Source organism: Lissotriton vulgaris, chromosome 7, assembly GCF_964263255.1.
Source record: "Lissotriton vulgaris chromosome 7, aLisVul1.2, whole genome shotgun sequence".
In the NCBI taxonomy this organism is placed as follows: Eukaryota; Metazoa; Chordata; class Amphibia; order Caudata; family Salamandridae; genus Lissotriton; species Lissotriton vulgaris.
The window spans coordinates 458195600-458217247 of NC_141695.1; the positions used below are offsets into that span (position 1 = coordinate 458195600).

Consider the following 21648-nt stretch of genomic DNA (forward strand, 5'->3'; position numbering starts at 1 on the left):
GCAGCAAAAAAATGTATGGTTGGCCTTTTAATGTACTATTCTGTTCTTTTCTTTATCCATATGTTGATAATAGGCTGAAAGGGAATTTCTGCATAGCACTTGAGACCTATATTGTGGACTGTTTCATGCTCCGTTATTACGAGATAGTGTTATGCTGTCCTGTTTTTTCTCTTTTAAGATAAACATATCACTACTGCCTGTTCTGGGTATTTTTCTGCTCAGCCTGTTGATAGGTTAGAATCCCATTGAGGGCGTACATTTGGCTGTATGACCTTTGATGGCATCAGACTGTGCTGTATAGGAAAATAACTTAGGGCAGTTAAGAAATTTCATGACCTTCTGCAGACCTTTTGTCAATTGACGGTGTATGAATTCACACAAGGAGGCTCAGGGGATTTAAGGACCAGCATAGGCTACCCCCCCACTCTTAAATAACACCACAAGAAAGCCACAGGTCTGGGAAGCTACAGAGAGGTCAACGTTCTAGCCTCTGCCACTAAACCAAACAGATGGGGGAGTCCCTTTTTCATTTCATTATGTTTTTATTTCGATTAAAATAATCATAAAAGACAGTACATACAATGTCAAGTTAAAAGTACTTGGCATAAAACACAGTACTGTATATAACAATCAAAACAGTGAGACTGATAACAATAATTAGTGCAAGACATTGATCTTCTAAAATGGCTCAATAGCCAAAGACCACATTAAAAAGCATAAAAATACAATGATACTATATAAAACCAAATAATCGTCACTACTATAGGTTAAATAACAGTGTCTCACTAAAATGACACCGCGACTATGTCTAGGCTCTGGTTGCTCTTAATTTTTTTACAGCGGATAATCCAGGCTCAACTCAAAAATGTAGCCATAGCTACTACTATAGGGGCCTCAGTGGATGACTGCAGAATCCTTAACGCCTCCATAGCAGATCTAGTGCCCAGGTTTGTGCAGATGTTTCAGCCATTTACTGCTGGGAAGCTTGTTAAGCCGGGCACGCCAACAGATAGTGGGATATAGATTCCATCGAAGCTGTTCATGAAGGACAATGCTCTGACCCGTGCAAGCACCATTTGCATGTTAATTGGGAGAGAACCAACCCTGAACAGGAGATATAATTTCCTATCAACCGGTCTAAGGATGGTATCCCAATATGTTTCGAGCACGAAGTCCTGTTTTTGCGTGAGGAAGTCCCTGGATAAAGTGGGCCTAGTAGTGGAGGAAAAGTAGTTGCTCTTGACCATCTCCCAGTATGCAGCCTTAAACTCCCTTTTAGACTGAAATGGATTATCTTCGGGATGCTCCCATAAACCACTTGTCCCCATCCCGCACAAGGTGTTTTTTACATTCAGTAGCCATTTGATCTTCCCTGTACAGCCGACCCTCCTGAAATCCATAAGGGATTTGGTTTTTTGGGAGTGCTCGGGCGTTGCCCAGAATCGTCTACAAAACGCTATTGGTGTAAGTCCTCTATGCGAGGACAACCCAGATCCATGAAAAGTGGCAATATGGTCTTAGATTGTGGAAGGCTCTTGATGGCTCTAACAAATTTATTCTGTGCTTGTGCCAAGGAGGAGATGTTATCACAGCACCATATAAGATTGAGGAGATAACCTTGGTATTATAAATCTTAAGAACCGGGGCCATGGGCTTAGTGAACGAGCGCTTAAGTTCTTTTACCGGAGCTCTGGCCAACTGTGCCTGTTTCATGGCAAAAAGGTCAATCTGGGGCTTCCAGTTAAGTTTCTTTCCCAAGGTAATCCCAGGTATGCAAACACATTTGTCTGTTCCAATAGGACATTGTTCATAAACACACTACTTTAATGGTCTTCTGGTTGTGAAAGACCATGAACTTTGTCTTATCCACATTTACCACCAGCCTATGGTCATGACAAAACACCTCGAACCTAGACAGTGCAGCCTGCAAGCCCTTCTGCGTCTTGGATAGGATCAAGGTGTCGTCAGCGAACATGAGCAATGGTATCCTCAGCCCCGCCAAACTAGGGGCATCTGTGTGGCATGTGGAGTAGTAGTGAACCACCCTGTCTATAAGCAAGGAAAACAACTTGGGCACCAGGACGCATCCTTGGCGCACCACCTTTAGGACTGGAAATCTGGCTGTAACCTCACCATTTGTGCCCCACCGCACCTGCGCATAATTCAAAGTGTGCAGTTTAATTATCAAGGCTAGTAGCTCCTGGGGCATCCTTGCATCCAAAAGGACGCTCCACATTTTGGTGCGTGGACCCAGATTAAATGCAGACTTGAGGTCGATAAAAGCTGCGTATAGCGAACCTCCTCCCATGATAACTACTTTACAGTAGATCATAACAAACCTAAAAACCTGGTCGATGGTGCTAGTAAAAGGACGAAAGCCAGCCTGCAAAGGTGACAATCTCATTCTCCTCAATCCACACTTGGATTCTGCTGAGGACCAATCTGGCCATTATTTTCTACATTGAGTCAATAAGGCTAATCGACCTATAGTTGCCAAGTGATGAGCCCTTTTTTATATATTGGTAGTATGATGGCTTCAGACCATGTATCCGGGATGGATGCACCACTAGCTACGGCGTTGGCTATAAAAGTAATGTATTTGACCCAGTTCTCTTTATCATACTGATACAATGATACAAGTCAGTCGGTATGCAGTCCGTACCATCCCTTTTGGCATCATTGAGAGGAATATATATATATATATATATATATATATATATATATATATATATATATAATCTATATGTATAATAAGATAGTGGGCGTAAGAGTCAATGTTTGAGATTGAGAATTCGAAATACGCAACCCACAAATCTGGCGCTACATGGTTGGCCGGTATATGTGGTGTACCATTACTACCCCACTTAACTATCTTTCAGAATTTAACCATGGCTCTACCTACTTGAAGCTAGCAACGTGAGAGACAACATTTTGTCATCCCAGTCCTTCTTGGCTGATTTTTTAAATGCTTTGTACCTAGACCTAGCCAGTATCCCAATTTTATGTGTATGGTTCTCATAAGTGTTGTAATTGTATAAAATGAACTGTGGTTTTAAATATTGTATGCTTATGGTTTTACAAGTGCTGTAAATGTGTAAAATGAATTGTGGTTTTAAATGTCTTATCAAGATATGCAATCCATTGTTCTGTGTATGGCTTATAGACTATGGTCTAAATAAACTTTGTGTGTTATCATCATCAGTCTAACCTCACCCACATTTTTGGATCTAATGGCTTTTGTAAGTTCCCGATATGCCTGTCTACATAACTTTTTATACCAGGAAGCTATTTTAGCACCTAAAGTTTTCTTCTTGGAGTGATTGTATAGTTAAAAAAGATTTTGAACACTTAAAACGATACGATTAATATCCTCTTGTGAATTACATTTATTAAGAATGGCAACCGAATGGGCGACCATAGACTTCATTTGCTCCATGTCCCCCTCTCTTTTGACAGCCGAGCCCATCTGACTCTTCTATCATCGTTCGAGACAGCTGCTTCCACTAGGGGGTGTGCTTAGTCTTTGTTGGCATTGACTGATGTGCTCAGTGCCATGAGTGATAATACTAGGGGATCATGATCACTTTCGGTCTGCTCAACAACCGACATATCATGTAAATGAGCCCAGAATTCCACATTGAGAAGGATATAATCTATACGGCTTGATCTTAGGCTGTTATTGAAGGTATGCACACTTACTTACGGGGACAGGGTGAGCGGAAGTCCCCGATGGGTGGAGTGACCCTCTCAGATAAGAACCACTAAAATCAATTTTAGCTCGATAAAAGAAACCCAGGGGTAATACAGGAATGCTGCCCCTTGCGCCGCGGGTCCCTGCCCTTGACAAGATATACTGAACCATGCTGGGTGACCTGAAGCTCAAAACCACACAATTTCTCCCCCCAACACTTAGAGTTTTCTGAGACTTCCCCCACCCACAGAACCCTTCGCACCATTTTGAATTCTGTGAACAGTTCGGTTGATAGCCCTGTTCTGGAGCTTAGGCGGTGAAGGGCCTTATTACGCAGGGTGGACCAGTGTTCCAGCGTCTGTGATTCCAGCTCGGGGATATTCCCCAGGACAACGGTGTAAGGAGTGGCCTCTGGCGGTAAGTGAAGGTATGTTGGGGAGTGCAGTTTCTCAGCTAAGGTTTGTTGGAATAATTGCGGGTTATCTGCTCTCGGGGTTGGGAAGCCACTGTGTAGGCGAGGCTCACCTCCAGTTGAGGGATATGTTTGACTGATACCCAAAACTACACTAGGAGGAATGGGAGTAGGGTTTGAAAGCCCCTTACTTAGCTGCCCCTCCCCCCCCCCCCCCTCTCCCTGGTCTGTTGGGATGCATCCCCCCTCCACCCAGTTGAGCGATGAGATCAGTCGGTGGGATCCTAGGGAGGCCCTGCTCTATTTTAGTCCCTATTTAGGACAGTTCCCCTTACACACCATGCTTCATCATAGGGGTGCCTCCTCACGTAAGAGACCTAGTCTCCACGTGGGCTACAACCCCTTCTCTACGAGGCAGGAGCTTAGGGATGTTTTTAGTTATGTTAAGGCGGGTGTACCCTATGTGAGTGTGGTGTGGTAAAAAAGTGCGGTGCTAGTGTGAGTGTGATGTAAAACTGGCTACGGGGTTAGCATAGCAGCAACTTTATTCTGCTACCCAGTGTCAGGATTAAAAAACAAATAGCTTTGTCACACAGATATCGCTATAAGGAGTGTCTGTGTTAGTAAAAGGCCAACATGTTTCGGCCTAGAGACCTATTCAAGTGTTACGCCTTCTTGAGGGTCGATTATTCAGCTACTGCAATTCAGGGTGAGGCGTGTTGTCTACACACTTGTGAACAAAACAATGTGTGAATAATAAAAATTTTCTACTGAACCAGTTGGGTATCTTGTTAAGTATTTCCTTTCCATTGCCACTGTTAGTTATATAGTTCTCTACATCAGTCCTTGCATACTAGCCGAATGGTACGTGCGCCGGACCACATATTGGCAGCGCTTTGATCCGTAAAGGCACCCGTCCACAGAAATGTGTATGTCAGTATTCAAATGAAGTTAACTAGTGCGATGTTTGAGGTGAACTGCTAAATGTAGAAACTGTTTGGCTGTTATTACAGACTAGTGTGTTTATTTTGAAGCAGTTTTGAGGACTGCCACACATTTCTTTCTACCAGGCATGTGGGTCTTTGTTTATCTGAAAGCAGTATTAAGGTTTAAGAAATTGGATTATTGTTTGGGTGGGTCACTAGCTACCTCAAGGATTATTCACAGCCCATGTCGTGGTGCAACCTCAAAGTCACAAAATAAACCTGTGCTCAACCCTCTGATAGCTATGACACAGAGCAAATGAGCTTAACTTTGGGCAATGTGTAAAGTATGTAAGTAGTTCCAGAACAGTAATAAAGTTAAAATACAAACAATAAAAAGCCCAAATCAAATTAGGAAAATTGTGTAAAGTTTAATAAAATGGCAATACTGTGAGAAAAATCGAGTTTGAGGCAGATGCTGTTCCCACAGTAATCCCAAAGACCGAAATCTAGTAGGACAAAAGCTGAACCCTTCAGGATCCAGACATTGGATCTACAAGAATTGTCTTGGTATGCTGTTCTCTCCTCTTTCAAGTGTTCCCCAAGTTTTATGTGTGAAGCCAGCTGGTCTTTCACCAAAGATGTGTGTCTGTAGTGGCAAAAAGGATGCTCACAGCCCCACCCTTCATATTCTCTGGAGTTTAGAGGTGTCATCTCTGTCCATTAATTGTTTGCCCCTGGAATGCATTTCACACCTAATTACTGGCTTGGAGAAGGTGAAGAGCCAATGCAACTTAGCCTTCAAAACCTTCAGGCAGGGACACTTTCCAGTTTTCCAAAAGTTCCTTTTCCTTAATATTTATTAAAAATCCGACTTTACTGTTGAATTGGATTTTTAATAACTGTTAAAATAGTTGCTTCAACCCCCCCTTGTGTCCTCAACCACCATTATCCTCTTGCCAACACACTAGCACATGTGCTCGCGCTGCTGCATAGCTTCCCCTTTACCTCGCCAATATCAGTCTGAGGGCACTTATCTTAGGGCATAGTAACTAAAGTTATTTCTATCATAAACTTTAGACATAAGCCCCACAATTGTCATGCTCACACTCCACTGCAGTGGGGGAGCGCCTCGCCATTGTGGCACCCAGATCCGTCACTTCCCCAAGTTACACAGCGGGCTAAAACTTACAGATTGTGATGCTGTACCAAATTGTAACAGTTGCAGTGCATATAATGTACTGACTGACAAGTTTTGTAAAAGTGAGACTCAATAAAAATTGTTTTAAAAAGTTATTTCATTATTGTTCTAGCTGCTCCCATTCCTTACAGTCATTACTAGTATTTTAATCCGTTCTGTGGTTTTTGTCTTCAAATACTTTATTGCGGTCATTAGACCATAAACGTGTAAAAAGCTAACTACAAAAAAGCAACCACCAGTACATGCTCAAGACCCCAGAATCCTATGTTACAAATGCAGACTGATAACCCATACCCCAATAGGTTAGCAAAATATGTAACAACACATACAAAGTGCCATATTACACTAATATACAGCTATTGGGCAGAAATAGAGCTTAATACAGTTCATATTAATAAAACTCTTAAAAAAACAAAAATCACATAAAAATCAATTGGTTAAAAGGGATCATGCCTGACTAAAGTTTTTTTTGAAAGTTGCGTCAACTTAGTCCTGTACATTGTTTTTCAAAAGCGACATGCACACACACCACATCGATAGTAGGAAGCGTTGCACCGCAAATACAATTGGGGATAGTAAGCAAGTAAGACTCTTTATTGCATGATTAATAAAAACCTTTGCAATCAACTACATAATAAAACACTTGTGCAAAAATGCATATAACAACACATTTTGTAATAGAAAAGATAGTTAAAATTCATTTTGAAATTGCAATATATCCATAAAATTACAAGAATATAAAAACTGGAATACAGTATAATCACAAAGTTCGATGGATGTTATGAAAAGTGCAAGATGTCACATTTAGGGTTCCTAGGGTAGTCCATGTGTTTAGATCTCGCGTCTAGCGTTGCAGTGCGCAGCAGTGCTCGTGCAGTGCGCAGCAATGCTCGTGCAGTGCGAGACCTCTTGGGGCTTCAGAAAGCTAACCACATGCTTGTGCGTGTGGTTTTGCTTTCTCCGGCTGTTGTTGGCTTTTGCGTGCTTTTTTTGTACAAATACTGCACGCAATTAGGCAAAGGCGGGCGCATGTCACGCAATGGCTCCTCCCATTCCCACTGGTGGTTAGCACGCGCAGCAGCACGTGTTTGCCTCGCTGCCGCTCTCCCTTCACCCGCTCCTCTGTGGTGCGTGCTCACCACTAGTTGCTGACAATAGAGATCGCAACGCGATCGCTTTCAGTGCCGCTTGTTTTCTTTACTTTTGGTATAATCACGGCACCCACGCTTTACTTTTGATGTTATAAGTAAAGCGCGGGTGCCGCGATTATACCAAAAGTAAAGGGAAAAAAAACCCCATCTATTTCTTTACTTTTGCTATATTTGCGGCACCCGCGCTTCACTTTTAACACTAAAACTAAAGCGTGGATGCTGTGATTATAGCAAAATTAAAGAAACAGATGTTTTTTTCTATTTCTTTACTTTTGGTATCATCGCGGCACCCACGCTTTACTTTTAACATTAAAAGCGGTGCCGCAATGCTTGTTTAAAAGCGCTGCTGACTCTCGTTGTACTTCTTGATTTTGAGCCCTGCAAAATCTTGACTCCTTTTTCATGTTCGCTAGTGTGAAAGGTGGTTAATTGTGATGGGCAGGTGCGCTATAGGTGTACTCCAGCCTATGCGCCCTATTATGTGATGTAGTGAAGTTTCCATATGGTGCAGGGCTGGGTGGGCACCAAATGCGTCTCCTTCAGGATGTCAGCAATTTTTTTTATCATTCCTCACTTCTTTTCTGTGACGCGTTGTGACATGTAGGATGAGATGAAAACAGAGGTACAGACGCCAGTGTGCAGCGAAGCTCCCCATCTAAGAGTAAAGACCTGGGCTTGGACTGTCGTTTTTTACATCTTGAATACATTAGATGCCGTACAGCCTATGAGTTATGGGTGTGATGTGTCTCACTGGAGAGGGGAGTCTGGACTGAGCTCACAGCGCCATCTTTTTTGGCTTGCAACCACCCCATAATGGAGCAAACCATTAAAAAGTTGCTGCCACTCCCCAGGGTCATCAAAACTGTGATGGTTCTTGCCACCAAAGTAAGCGGATACCTCATAAACTATAAGTTATACACAACACCGTGGGTTCACTGTTTCCTCATAAAATGACGCTATTACACAATGCAGCTTTAAGTTCTCAGCCTTGTCATGTTTTCTAAACTATAAACTCTTCCTTTATTTTCCATATGGTGGCATTCCCTCTGCTGGAGTCAAGCCATGCTTTAGTTTAACAATGTGGTTCAGATTTAATGTTCCCATGCATCTTCGTGAAAATGTTTGTCTCAGCAATGGTGTCACTGGGATTACATGTAACAGCTGCTCCTCTATCATTCTCTTACGAGATGGGAAAGACACAAGATACATTTTTTCTGTGGCGACAGGAAAAACGCAAGCACGTGCACGTCCTATGGAAGGTCGTAATGCCCAAGGGCTTGTCCAGGTGCGCAGTGAAGAGGGGACAGTTCAGTTTCCAGCTCACCTCCTGAGCGGATATATGTTTCAGACACTTAGGGACTGCTTGTCAATGGTGGTGCTTCTTGTAAAAATAGGTGCCCGGGACTAAGTAACCGGACTTCTTTCGTTTTGCCTGAAAAAAACAAGCATTTGCAATGCAGTAGGTCTCTCATTATTAAAGTTTGAGCTATTGGCACTACGAAATAATGCAACACCAATAGCTCAAACTTTAATAATGCAAGACCTATTGCATTGCAAAAGCTTGTTATAAAATTAGCTTTTAGAGTTATGACTGAACTAGCATGGGAGTCTAAAGATGCACTTCCAAAAGTGCATGTTTGCCAGTTATAATCAGCAGTTTTTGTGACACAATTATTGATCCCCAGATAAGAAGCTATTTACAATCCCAAGAAATAGTAGTTGTAACAGTAAAAACCACAGTAGATCTCTTTTAAGGAAGATTCCAGCAAGTAACTCTGAGATCGATGAGCTTGGGTAGATGACCAATTTATTAGAGTACTGCCGGGGTTATCTTCGTTTTTACTGCACTCATGAAGCGGACGTAGCTGCAGGCCAACCGAACGTCGCTTCCCTCAAAGTAGGCTTTCACCGCCTGTCTGCATGTTCGTATCTGACTTTCAAGCAGGCGTGGCTTTAGTAGCTGTCTTCGTTCCTCGTCTAAGCCTTTGTAGATGCACAGTAGGTGTAGGACATCCTCTTCAGTCTCGCCACATAGTCTACAATGATTAGTTGGGTCTGTACGTTTCCATGGAGGGAGGTGCCTCTTAACGGGTAAGATGCCCAACCGCAGAAACTAGAAACGTACCTTCATGCGTCTCGAAAAACCTGTTCCTAGGTATGTTTGTGGTTTGCAGATCGAGTAACTCTGGATTACAAACCATCCATAAGCCTTCCTACTTATTGCTGCTTTATCTTCTTCAAAGGATACAATCTTTACTGATTTATTTACAAGATCCTTGAAGCTTTTTTGGAATATACTGGTTTCCCATATGTCCTGTAATGCAAGAAGCCTAATTGCTGATTTAAGGCAGGACGTGGCAAGATTTTATTTTTTTCTTATCTCCTTCCATAAATACAAGTTCAAGGTGTGGGCCTCAGCTCCCTTTTTGTGCCAGCATATGGCGTAGGCACCTTTCTGTGCTATTTCCTGCTTTTGGACCCTGAACTCTAGCCTTATTTGTGCTGGCGAAGTATATTGTGGGATACTGAATATTATTCTGACTGCCTTGGAGACCACCTTATCCAAGGTGATCTCATCTCGTCCTCTCATCGGTTCACTATCATAAGTGACAGTAGGTAGAATCCTAGCTCAAAGCACTTCTAGTAGAGGGATGAGATTAGGGTTGGTTATTTTGTGCTTGATGTTTTTTAGTGAAACTGCCAATAAGGTCCCTCTGCCTTTGATAGCTGCCTTTTGTTTAACGTATGCACCCTTCCTGTCGCAGATTATTCCCAGATATTTGTATTTGTCGACTGTCTCCAGCAGCTGGCCCCCGATCATCCATCGGGGTTGATGTTTTTTGCTCCACTGGTTTAGTACCATGACTTTAGATTTTTCAAGGTTTATGCTTAACCCGTTCTTGCCTGCAAAGCTATCTGTTGTGTTTATCAAATGCTGCAGGCCGACTGTAGTACGGCTGATCAATATAGGATCGTCGGCATACAGTAAGTTTGAAAGTATTAAGCCACCTAGATTCGGAGCATGGTGGTTGCAGTTATCCAGCTCAGTTGAGAGATCAGACACAAAGAGGTTGAACAGTGTTGGGGATAGAGTATTCAGCAACGTAAGCGCCTTTACACAGTGATTGATCCCCGAATTTCTACATAATTGGATCAACCAATGACGCCTGGAATTACTGTAGCCAGGGCAGGAAAAAAATACATGTAGCTCTGACTCCTCTACATAGTTACAGGTCGGTCAGCGTAGAGAGAATGTACCTGCCCATTTATTGGAAAAAGCTCACAGCAGGAGAACCTGATGCCTAAATTGGATGTATAGCTTCCTCGACAGCTCTGGTTTTCTACATAGGACAGCTAGGCTTCCACAGAGAAAAGTAGCTTTTCAGTGTTGGCTCCTGTGAGGACAGGTTAACACTACATTTCTTATTGTCCTATTTTTAAATACAATGCACTCTTCCTTGTGGAATACACACCTTATGTAGGGGTGACTTATTTATATTTAAATAGGAGGTTTTTGCCTGTGAAAAGTGTTAATTTTGACAGGTCAAATTGTGTTTTTTAGACTGCTGCAGTAAGGCAACAGTGGTAGGCCTGAAGCCATGTTTGTACTTCCACTGTAGTGGAATGATGCAATAGGTACTGCAATCCATTAGTGGCATTTCTTTCCAGGCCCTGGTCAATTTTGTACCATATGCTAGTGAATTTTAGGCAAGTTAACTATACTACCAACATGTTTAAAGAAGGAGTTCAAGCACTATACAATTTTGCCATTTTTTGTTCCCCCTGGACATTTTGTTATTACAGAAGGGGCCACATATGCTTGTGCGGCCCCTTCTTGGCGAACAAGTAGCAGCAGCACTTCTCAAAAGAACATTTCCTCATTCGCATGGGGATGTGACCCCATGCAAATGAAGCAATCTCATTGCCTCTGCACCCTATTCACGTGGGTGCAAATGCAGCAAAGCGGTTAGGAGGTGCACTGAAAGTGTGCCACGAAAAGGTGGCACACTGTTGGTGCGCCCCCAGATGGCAGTCCACTGGAGTGGCAAAGCTAGTCCCATGCACCCCCAGACATCCCCTTGCAGGCATGTGCAGTCTCTCACTGCACCCACCTACGAAAGGATTTCTAATCTTCCCTCAAAGTGGAGACAGGTTGACATCTGCACAGTCAAACACGGAGCAGCTGATCCATATTTCGCAAAATGTGCTGTTCTCAAGGCAGCACGAGATTGCAGCTGCCCTGAGGGCAGCGCATTTTCTTTATTAAGGTGCACTTTCACTGTTAGTGCACAGTGCGACTGTTTAAAGGTGCGCCGTGATGCAAACAGGAAAAGTGCATCCTATGTATAAGAAGAGCAGACTTTTTCATTTATTTATTTACCAATTTAGCACTGAATTCTCGGACAGCACTGGCAAAAGCTCTTAATGTGAGAACTGCCATTTTTATTGAAATGTGCATCATTCACTTGCAGAAAACAGAAACTGCTACGGTGCCCCAGAGTATAATTTATGTTGTGGGACACACTTCATGGAAGTGATTGTAAAGTGCATGTGCCTCTTTGATCTTTGATGATGACCCACCAGGGCGGTATTATACATTGTGCACGGGGGGTGGGGGGGGGAGGGGGGGGGCTTACATGCATGTGCAGTTTTCTAAGCAAAATATAAAGTCCATATCATTTACTAAGCAAATCAACCAGAATCAATCTCCAGTATGTGAATATACTCCCAAGTATAAAAGTCCCAAATTAACACAGTTTTGGACTCTGCAAGTACAACAATTCTGCTTCCCGAGTAGGTCTGCTGGTGTTCAAAGTATATTCTTATACTGGAGATTGATTCTGGTTGATTTGCTTCATAAATGAAATACAGAAAACTGTAAGACATGCCCCTGAAGAAGGGACGTTGCAGTCCCGAAATGCATCGGGCATGAAAATTGAACAGAAAAAGATTTTTTTGTTGACAAATAAGTGTATGACGTCATGATTTTGTACTGATGTTAAATTTTGCATCTGTGAAACTGTTGAGAAACAATTGTTATAAATAATGATCATGGGATCCCGAGAATTGCTTCCCCTTGTCCTATATTCAGAGATTGAATCTCGTTCACTCTAGGACAATGCGGCGGTGACCCTTACTTTAGCATCTCCGCTAGCGCACACATCCTCACACTCATGGCTGCTACGCGATACATTTCTTCAAAGGCCCGGCATGGTACAACAGCTGACAAAACACTAGAAGAGTTCCTGACCTATGATGACACCTGACACGTTCATCACCACTTTGTGGGAAACACTTAAGGTAGTAGCACAAGGGGCCCTCATTCCAATATCCTCTGCGGATAACCAGATACGCAGGGTTAACAGAGATGATCTTACTAAACATATGCGCCAGCTGGAGCGCATCAACAAGAGGGCGAGGGCCCCACTTGTCTGGCATCAGCTGGAGGCGGCCCGATCGCAACTAGCTGGCCTGGACATGGAAAGAGCAGAGCACGCTCCCTTATGATTGATGCAAAAACAATTAATGGACAGAATGCAAAACAATGTCCTACATTTACCCCAGTACAAAGATCTGGGCCTAAATCCATTGTTTTTTTGCTCACCATGCCATTCCCGTTTGGACCTAGCCATATGCAAATAAGTCTTGAACCTGCACCCAATGGGAACAGTCCAGCCCGAACTGCCAGGCCCTCCCTGGACTGAAAACAAGCATCCTAGGACTGGTTTCGGGCTTTCAGCCCTCATCAGCCAGGATAGCTTGACTCCAGTGGCATGAAGAGCACGGGACCCACGTCTGGGCATACCCATCCCACTCAGGGTGACAAATGCAAAAACAACAATTGATGGACAGAATGCAAAACAATCTCATACATTCACCCCAGTACAAAGATCTGGGTCTAAATCCATTGTTGTTTTGCTCCCCATGCCATTCCAGTTTGGACCCAGCCATAGGCAAATCAGTCTTGACGCTATTCAGCATTCCGTCCATCATTTGTTTGTGTAGCACTTTTCACCCTAAGTGGGTTGGGTATGCCCAGACGTGGGTCCCTTGCTCACTGTGCCACTGGATTCAAGCTAGCCTGGCTGATGAATGGTAATACCCAGAAACCGGACCCAGGCTGCTTGTTTCCGGTCCAGGGAGGACCTGGCTTGGCAGTTCGGTCTGGAGTGTTCCCATGAGGCACATTTCAAGACTGATTTGCATATGGCTGTGTCTAAACTGGGGTGGCATGGTGAGCAAAAGAATGATGGATTTAACCCAGATCTCTTGACTGGGGTGAATGTATGATTTATGCAGCATTCCGTCCATCATTTGTTTGCGTAGCGCCTTACGATTGAGGAATTCCTTTCACGTTGGCAAGAACAGATGCAGACAGCTCTTATCTACTAAACTGCAAGCGCAAAGCCAGGCGGCCATGGTTCAATCTCGTGTGGGATGAGACTGGCTCCGAACACACTGTTAATTTGCATATAGCACAAACGTTCTGTGATTTCTATGCTGATCTCTACACAGCACAAGAACTCCCTGAAGAGGGATCGTTGACATACCTCCAAGGGGCGACCCTAGTTAAATTGACCTCAGACCAGGCGACTAGCTTGGACAGCCCAATCATGTAGATGGTGATTTCTGCCATTCCCCGTCTCAAACCTCTTAAAGCTCCAAGCCCAGGCAGGTACTTAACCACATTTTACAAAACCTTTTGTAACATTGTAGTGCCAATACTAACTAAATTGTATGACGCACTGGGCGACTCTGCTGGTGTCCCGCCGATGATGCTTCAGGCTTCCATAGTCTTGATCCAGAAACCTGGTACGGATAGAAAGCATTGTTCCTCCTACCAACCAATATCCCTCCTAAATGTGTATCTTAAGCTCTTCACTGAGATCATGGTGGCCAGATTAGGCCCAATGCTGCCGGGACTGGTGGACCCAGAGCAGGCGAGCTTTGTTGCAACCCAACAGAGTAGCGATTACACATGAAGACTGATTCATCTCCTGGATAACGCCCAAGATCTGGAACGCATACTGCTATTTACTGATGCCGAAATGGCGTTCTGTAGGGTCCACTGGCCATACTTGGAAGCAACCTTCAAATACTTTGGAATAGTGGACCGATTTAGGAAACTGATATTCAGCAGCTACACCCGCCCCTCAGAAGTAGTGTGGGTAAATGGGCACACGTCAACCCTCTTTCCAATCACCAGAGGCACAAGGCAGGGCTGTCTACTCACCCCTCCTATTTGTCCTCTAAGTTCTTATATGTAACTTCCGCATTGGCATGCCATTGCACTACGAGGAAGAAATCACGGCCGACTGATCCGGTAAGCCGGTCCCGTATTGAAATTGATCTGACTTAGGCGGAGTATGATCGTATTTTTAATATGCCCTTTCCTGATTTATTTCCCCATTAGGATTACTCTATCCTCATAACGCGATCGAGCAGATTGCTGACGTGTCCTCCCTAGGCTTTCGATCGCCGGTAAAAAATCCCTCCTGCCCTGGTGACTCGGCTCCCCTGTTATTTACAGGAACCACCTAACCGTAATGCGGTTTTCTTTTTCCTTTTTCTCTTTGAAAGATTGCCGGTCATTTAGCCTATATTACACCTTACCCTGCCCAGACCGCTTAGGGTAGGCTTATCTGGTAAGCCCTGGCCTTTACAATGCCTATTCCAGCACTTGGGGTGTGATTTCCATTTAGTTACCGCTCCGGTTTCCCCGTTTCTCACTCCACTTGCACTTGATTTTTCCAAACGTATGAGGCGTAACTTAGTCTACCCCATCCGCCTCCACTAGCCAATGCGCCGCCCTAAACGTCTTCACTCACTAGTGTTTTGCTAACTTAGATTTCGGGCACGGCCTCCTTCACCTACCCATTCGCCGTTCTGACTCTTTACACCCTAGGTTGTTCTGGCACAACTTCACTGTCTTGCTGTTTTTGCGCCGTTCAGTCAACTTCACTCCCCCATCACAGCAACCACCTTGTTATTAAATTCTGTCTCTATCCACTTATGTTTGCCTATTGTTAACTTAGATTTCGGGCACGGCCTCCTTCACCTATCCATTCGCTGTTTTGACTTCTAATAACCTAGTTTATTCTGGCATAACTTCACTGCCTTGCTCATTTTGCGCCGTTCAGTCAATTTCACTTCCCTATCACCGCAACTACCTTGTTATTGAACTCTGTTTTTATCCAGTTTTGTTTCGGTCTCTCTTGACGTATGCTCACCGACGTAAACTCACACTAGTGGCCCTCTTGAACCACCACCCACTCGCACCACTGCACATATTTAAGAAAACTATCACCCATTTACCATGCATGATAGTTTTGCTTTCCAATCCATGTCAGATTTAGTAATTTGCTTTCTTTATGTCTTTCTTTCCTCCTTTCCTTTCTAGGCTACAAAGGTTTATAATGTTTAGGCATTATTAATGTCCTGATGATGATCCCCATGATTATATAGTGGGATCGAAACGCTGTCAACCTTTCCTATACACCATATACTAAAAACGTATACCATGTGTTACATGCTTGTAATGGTGTTACTTGAATTTCTGTTGCATTATTAACTACAGTAATCTGAAGTTCTTGCCTAAAAAAGCCTTGTTTTGTTTGTTTGTGATTCTCTTCACTATTCCAATTTGTATGTGTTAGGGTACAGGCTTGTGCCCCACCACGAAGAATTGCTGAAGGAAATTCTTGTTGATTCCTTTTAAAAAAAAGTAAAAGATTGAGACCTCTGTCCGGCTGGACATGTCATAACTAATATAGTATCCATCGTGTCTATATTGATTGTTGTCAGAATTTTGTTTATGCATGGGACCACTGTTGCTTTCGCAGATATAATCTTAAACCATAAGAAGAAATATCTATGCCCTGGCCCTTGTATGATGAATTGAATGCTTTGTATATACTTCAGTCTAAGTCCAAAACCTTTGTGTGATATTCGGCCAGCCTGATGTACAGTGGCAACAACCTGCCAATCTACCAGCAAATACACAGCCCACCATGGAAGCGACGGTCGCTCCCCATTATCGAAGTACTGGGAGAATCAACATAGATAACATAGCCACTATCACTGAAGAGGGGACGCACTTAAATAGGAGTTGCTTTCTTATTCAATATAAGACTTCAGCCTTATAGAGCTTGAAAAACGGCACTCCTTTTGTGCGGTCTCAGCATTGGTCTATGTATCTTTTATGGCCTTGACATCTGTATAGCAAAGTGAAAATGTTAGCATGCACTAGAGATGCTATAAACGTAGGCTTTAATGCACCAAGCATGATTTTGTTCATTAAGTTTTTAATTCACCTATATTGTTGTGCACAAAAGATTATTCAAAACTAAAACTCTTATAGGCCTGCGATACGCTGCTTTTAACCGTTGGGCCCCACGTGGTGAGGAGGGGGCTTATAGATTGTGCAATTGCAGGTCCGAATCATGGCTACATCTTCTTTGCTGCTGTCCTGCCTTTGATGCCCCTAGAAGATCCTTCCTAAAGCCATTCTATCTAAAAAGGGGCATTAACACATGCTTGGAGGCATCTGCTCTCTGTTTTGCACGAACAGATAGTCAAATGCTTTCAAGGTCAGGAAAATAGGTGAGCACTTTGGAAAATCTATTCTCTCCTCCCATTGCTTCTTCTCACTTGGTCTCCATTTCTCAAAAACTTTTCACAGACTACTTTGCACCATGTCTCAGTGTGTCTCCACTTCACTGAATCAGAATGTTATTTTATCTTTGCTTCTGATGTTTTTACCTGGTATTATGGCTATTGTATGAGATTGCCTTGTCTGAACAATGTGTTTTAAATGTGATGGTCTGCTCTGCCCTGCCTTTGATGATGTAAAGATTTATCGGGGGCATTTCCATTGCAATGGGTTTTATTAACTGGGCAAAATTAACAAACTTTTGTAATCTAATAAAATTTCTCAAGGATTTGAATTTGAAGAGATCATCTGGGCTAAGGATTGGTGGGTCCAGGGAAGCAAAATATAAATGTTAGCATCTCATGTACTTGCAACTGGCCTAACACAGCCACAATTATTAAGTTTGGCAAAGGCTTACTTGTGACAACTACGTGGATGACCACCAGATATCTCAAATTGGGCAAAGCTTCAGACTTAGGCAGGTCAGGATTATGCCAATTCTACAAAATCTTCCCCCAATGATTCATCAGTGTGAACGTGCCCGATGAAAGGTGACCTGTTATAGCTTCTGAAAATCATACTAAACCGAACATAAGGCTGGAGTAGTCTTCAGTAGGGGATTACGTTTTTGCAGATAGTCTTCTGTGGTCGAGGGTTGTATGAAGGACAGCAGATTTGGGAAGCTGTTTGAACTATCACTATAGTGATGGTGAGCTATGAGCAATATTAAGGTGAGCCACTCAGAAAGGTGTTTGAAAGTCCGATCTTGCCATTCCACCTTGATGGCTTTGCTGAAGGTGTTTTTTCAAGAAATATGCACCCATTTACAGCCCACTATAAAGGCATGTAGGTGGGTGTCTAGTTGCCTAACTTATTAGGGGCGTGTGCATTAGTTCTCAACTAGGGTTGCAGACCGCTAACTAGTTTCCTGACACGACAGTTTAATACACCCACCTGTACGACTAACGGAAAAAATGTATACGCCAAAATGTTAAAATGATTCCAATAAGTACTGAGTGGCTTTTCAGTTTAGTATTCCTCAATCAATGCTGCATGTCAAAGGCCCGACATCGTGTAAGAAAATACATTTTACTGTCCTTCACTATTTTCTATTCCTACTAATCCTGACTACCACAAAAGTCGCGAGCTTACTTGTGGAAAAATGTGGATAAACACATTTAAAAAAAAGTAAAATGATACTTTATGTAGTATCATAAATGCTTCAGTGCCACTTCTCCCATAGCGTTAATTTTACTGCACCTTTCTCCACACTGGCCTAGCCTGACAATATTGCCAATGCCCCCTTCATCTGTTCTGCACTCTCTCATTCACCCATCCATGCGCTCACCAACCTGACATACTTTTATGCAATCCTTTTCCAGGCACGGATTTTCCCATTTACAGTCTCAACCTAAAACAATGCCCCAATTCCACCTCTGCTTCCTGGGCTGCCCCAGCTTTACCACCCTGCCCTCGCCTCTTACAAACTATCATTACTGCTTACGCACTGCCCTTAAAACACTGCCCTTTCCGTTCATGGACTCACCATTTTATCTCACGATCCATCCATGTTACACACCCTCCCATCCAAACATCAATACAACCACGTACTAGTTCTTCCATGCAATCAGTGGTTCACTCATTCATTCACCTATCCATCAATGAATGCACTCTCCTCTGTCCTTTCATCTAACTATATAATCATTCTCACAATCAACTCACTCATCCACATAGGCTATAGCTCTCCAACGTTTTCTGTACGGAAAACTACTTATGTTCGATGAAACGCATTTAGAGCTAATGATATTATTAATGATGTATAGTTTCAATTTTTTATCTGTATAAATTTCAACCAAGCAAAAGCTTTCTAATGTAATAAGCTGTGCTGCACACAGGTGACCTACTCCGAGGTATCTGGAGAGCTGCAGTAGCTCACGAGCTACTGTTTGGAGACTCCTCGGTTGACAAATATTCAGTGAAGAAGTCCTTTTACTTCTAAGCCAGACATCTTGGCTTTGCCAGTATTTGTTTTAAAATTGTATTTCCTTGACTTGAAAATGGGAAACATTAAAAAAAAAGTAAAACTATAAAATATATCGGAGTTGGAACGCAAATGTTGCAGGCTAGTTGTCAGTAATCTTTTGTAATCGTAAATGTTGTTTTTTACTTTATTTAAAGACTTTAGCTTTTAATGTCTGATTGAACTATTCATTTTCTGCCTGCGAATTGAAATTACTTTCTTAACTAATACAACTTTGTTCTGTTAATATGTTTCAGACGTGAGAAGATTGACTGTCCTGCTTCCATTACCCTACGGCTTGGTCCTAAGAAGGACCGCTTGGTGGTCATTGAGGCAGCCCTGGACCATAGCCACAAGTTGTCAGAGATGGAGTTCAAGCAGTACTTCAAAAGGCACCAGCTGGAGGCCAGCCTCGGCTTACCCATCCGCATCACCAACAGTGTTTCTAAGCGCTTTCTGGGCCGTGATCTGGTTCTGAACCTTTATGATTACAGCCGATCCAAGGACAAAGGCATGTGCGATCTCTTGCATGAGTTTGATCAGCTTTTCAAGAGCGACCCAGGGACCAAGCTCAAGCTGGTATTCCAAGAGGACGTTGCAGTGCTAGATCGCATTTTCCTGTCCACCTCCCACATGCAGGATTTGGTCCAGAGATTTCCGAAGTTTCTTTATTTGGACAGAGTTGTTTGCATTGATGAGGAGTTTGAACTGTACTCTGTGCTCTGTCAGGATGCCAACGGCAGAGGACGGGAATGCGCCTACTGCGTGGCGAGGATGTGGACACCTGACCTATTTCTTTTCATTGTAGCCTCCTTGGTCCAGAGCGCCACATCTATCAAAGGGAATGTAAAATGTATCACAGTGGGAGCCTGCATTCGAGATGTGGAATCTGTGGAAGCAGTTCTGCCATGCTCCCGGGTGCAAGTATGTAGAACTAGAGTGCTAGAAATGATTTTCAGCAAAGCAGAAGAGCTGCATGTGCCCAAATTGGACAAGGTTAGGAATGTGCTGCACAGCCTGGCCAACTCGGATTCTGCATATGCTTACGGTCAGTATCTTGGTGATTTAAAAGATATGTGTCCGGTGGATTTTCTCCAGTACTTTCTTGAGACTTGGCACCCCAAAAAGGCAATGTGGGTGGAGTGCTGGGCCTTTGAGAAGAGGAGAGACTGCCCTTTTACGGAACTCATGACCAACCATATCCAGAAGCTTGCTGCAGCCCTGGTCCCATCACTGCCACTGCCTGCCTTTCTGCGGGGCCTGCTGAATCTGGAGGTGTTAACAGCTGAGACTGCATACTTGGATGCAAACAAGATTGTTATGTTGTACCGCTCTGTCTGTACTCCAGAGTCAGCCAACTTAATTGAGGAGGAGATCTGCTTGGCAAAAAATAGTATCTATGACCTAAAAGTGACAGCTGAGGGTTTTTCGCTCGATGGTGGCATCTGCTCATTCATGGTGAACCAGGACATGACAGCCTGTAGCTGCTCCATCTACACCTGCAACATGCTGCCCTGTCAGCACATTTTCTCTGCGCGCCTCTGGACTGGGCACACCCTCTTTGATGCTCGCCTCTTAGAATTCAAGTCCTCATCAAATAATTGCCGAGAGCAGACTGTTCCTAGCGGCCTTCTTCAGAGTTGATATCAGATGTAGCTATCCGTTTTGACAGCCATGAATACATTATGGAAATTGCCAAAGGGGTATTTTGCAATACCTGTCTGCCTAACCCAGGGTATGCTTTGGGGTCTCTTCAGCAGTCCTGAGGTGCTGGAAGAGGGATTTGACAGTACTTACAGGTTCTTAGGCTGAGTAAGTTAGAGCCATGTTATCACACAGCCAATGAGGAGGAAGATGCCCTTCAAGTGCTGTAAAATGTCATGAACAGCATAGGTCGATTCCTATCCAACTGCGTGGTGCCTGAAAACAATTACTGTTAGGTGCTGGTTTGTTTGGGGTCTGTATGAAATTGCTCCTTTTGCCAGTCAGTGGCAGCTTTGATGGCATGCTTAGCAGAGAGCCCCAGATCAATGTGAAAGTAAAACTTAACCTTCTCTTGGCTTCCACTCATGGGTGGTTACGTTTGGTAGGACACTTGCCCTTTCTGTGCATTTGTACTAATAAAGAGATTCTTTGGCAGTGCCCTAAATCTTTCTAAATGACCCAAAACTCGTACAGGGTGGTGGGGTCAGGATTTGGTCTTGTCTTGAGAAAAATCACCAATGTTATCACAGACTAAAATGAGAACATCTGGCTGCACTGCCAATTTAATACTTGTCATATGTATTAAAACAATTGACAATATCACTTTGTGGCACTTGGTATCCTTGGACATTATTACTTGAGTTGATTTCTAAATATTTGATGATTGAATTCACAGAAAAAATATATAAATGTTTACTTTAAAAAAAGTTAGACATGTTATAGTTAGGCTCACGTTTCATCCATCCAAAAACCAGTGAAATTCATCAGTTATAGTTGCCTGAGCTAACAACAACTTACGCCCCTGCAATGCACTGCTTATGACTTCGCATATTAAACCACTTATGCCATGGTCAGTGACATCACTGATGGCATTATCCAGTGAGTGTTTTCTAA

The 21648-nt window shown here is 43.2% G+C and overlaps 1 protein-coding gene across 5 annotated transcripts in view; it reads left to right on the plus strand.

Moving 5' to 3' along the window:
- The window catches only part of LOC147701859 (uncharacterized protein ZSWIM9-like), a 43387-nt gene extending 22035 nt beyond the window's left edge, over positions 1-21352 (plus strand). For all 5 annotated transcript variants that reach the window (XM_086930486.1, XM_086930489.1, XM_086930487.1 and 2 more), the window contains one exon: positions 19308-21352. In XM_086930486.1, the coding sequence (XP_086786612.1) occupies positions 19308-20694 (1387 nt within the window). In that variant the 3' untranslated portion in view covers positions 20695-21352. The remainder of the gene's footprint in view (positions 1-19307) is intronic.
- Positions 21353-21648: the final 296 nt, after the last annotated feature.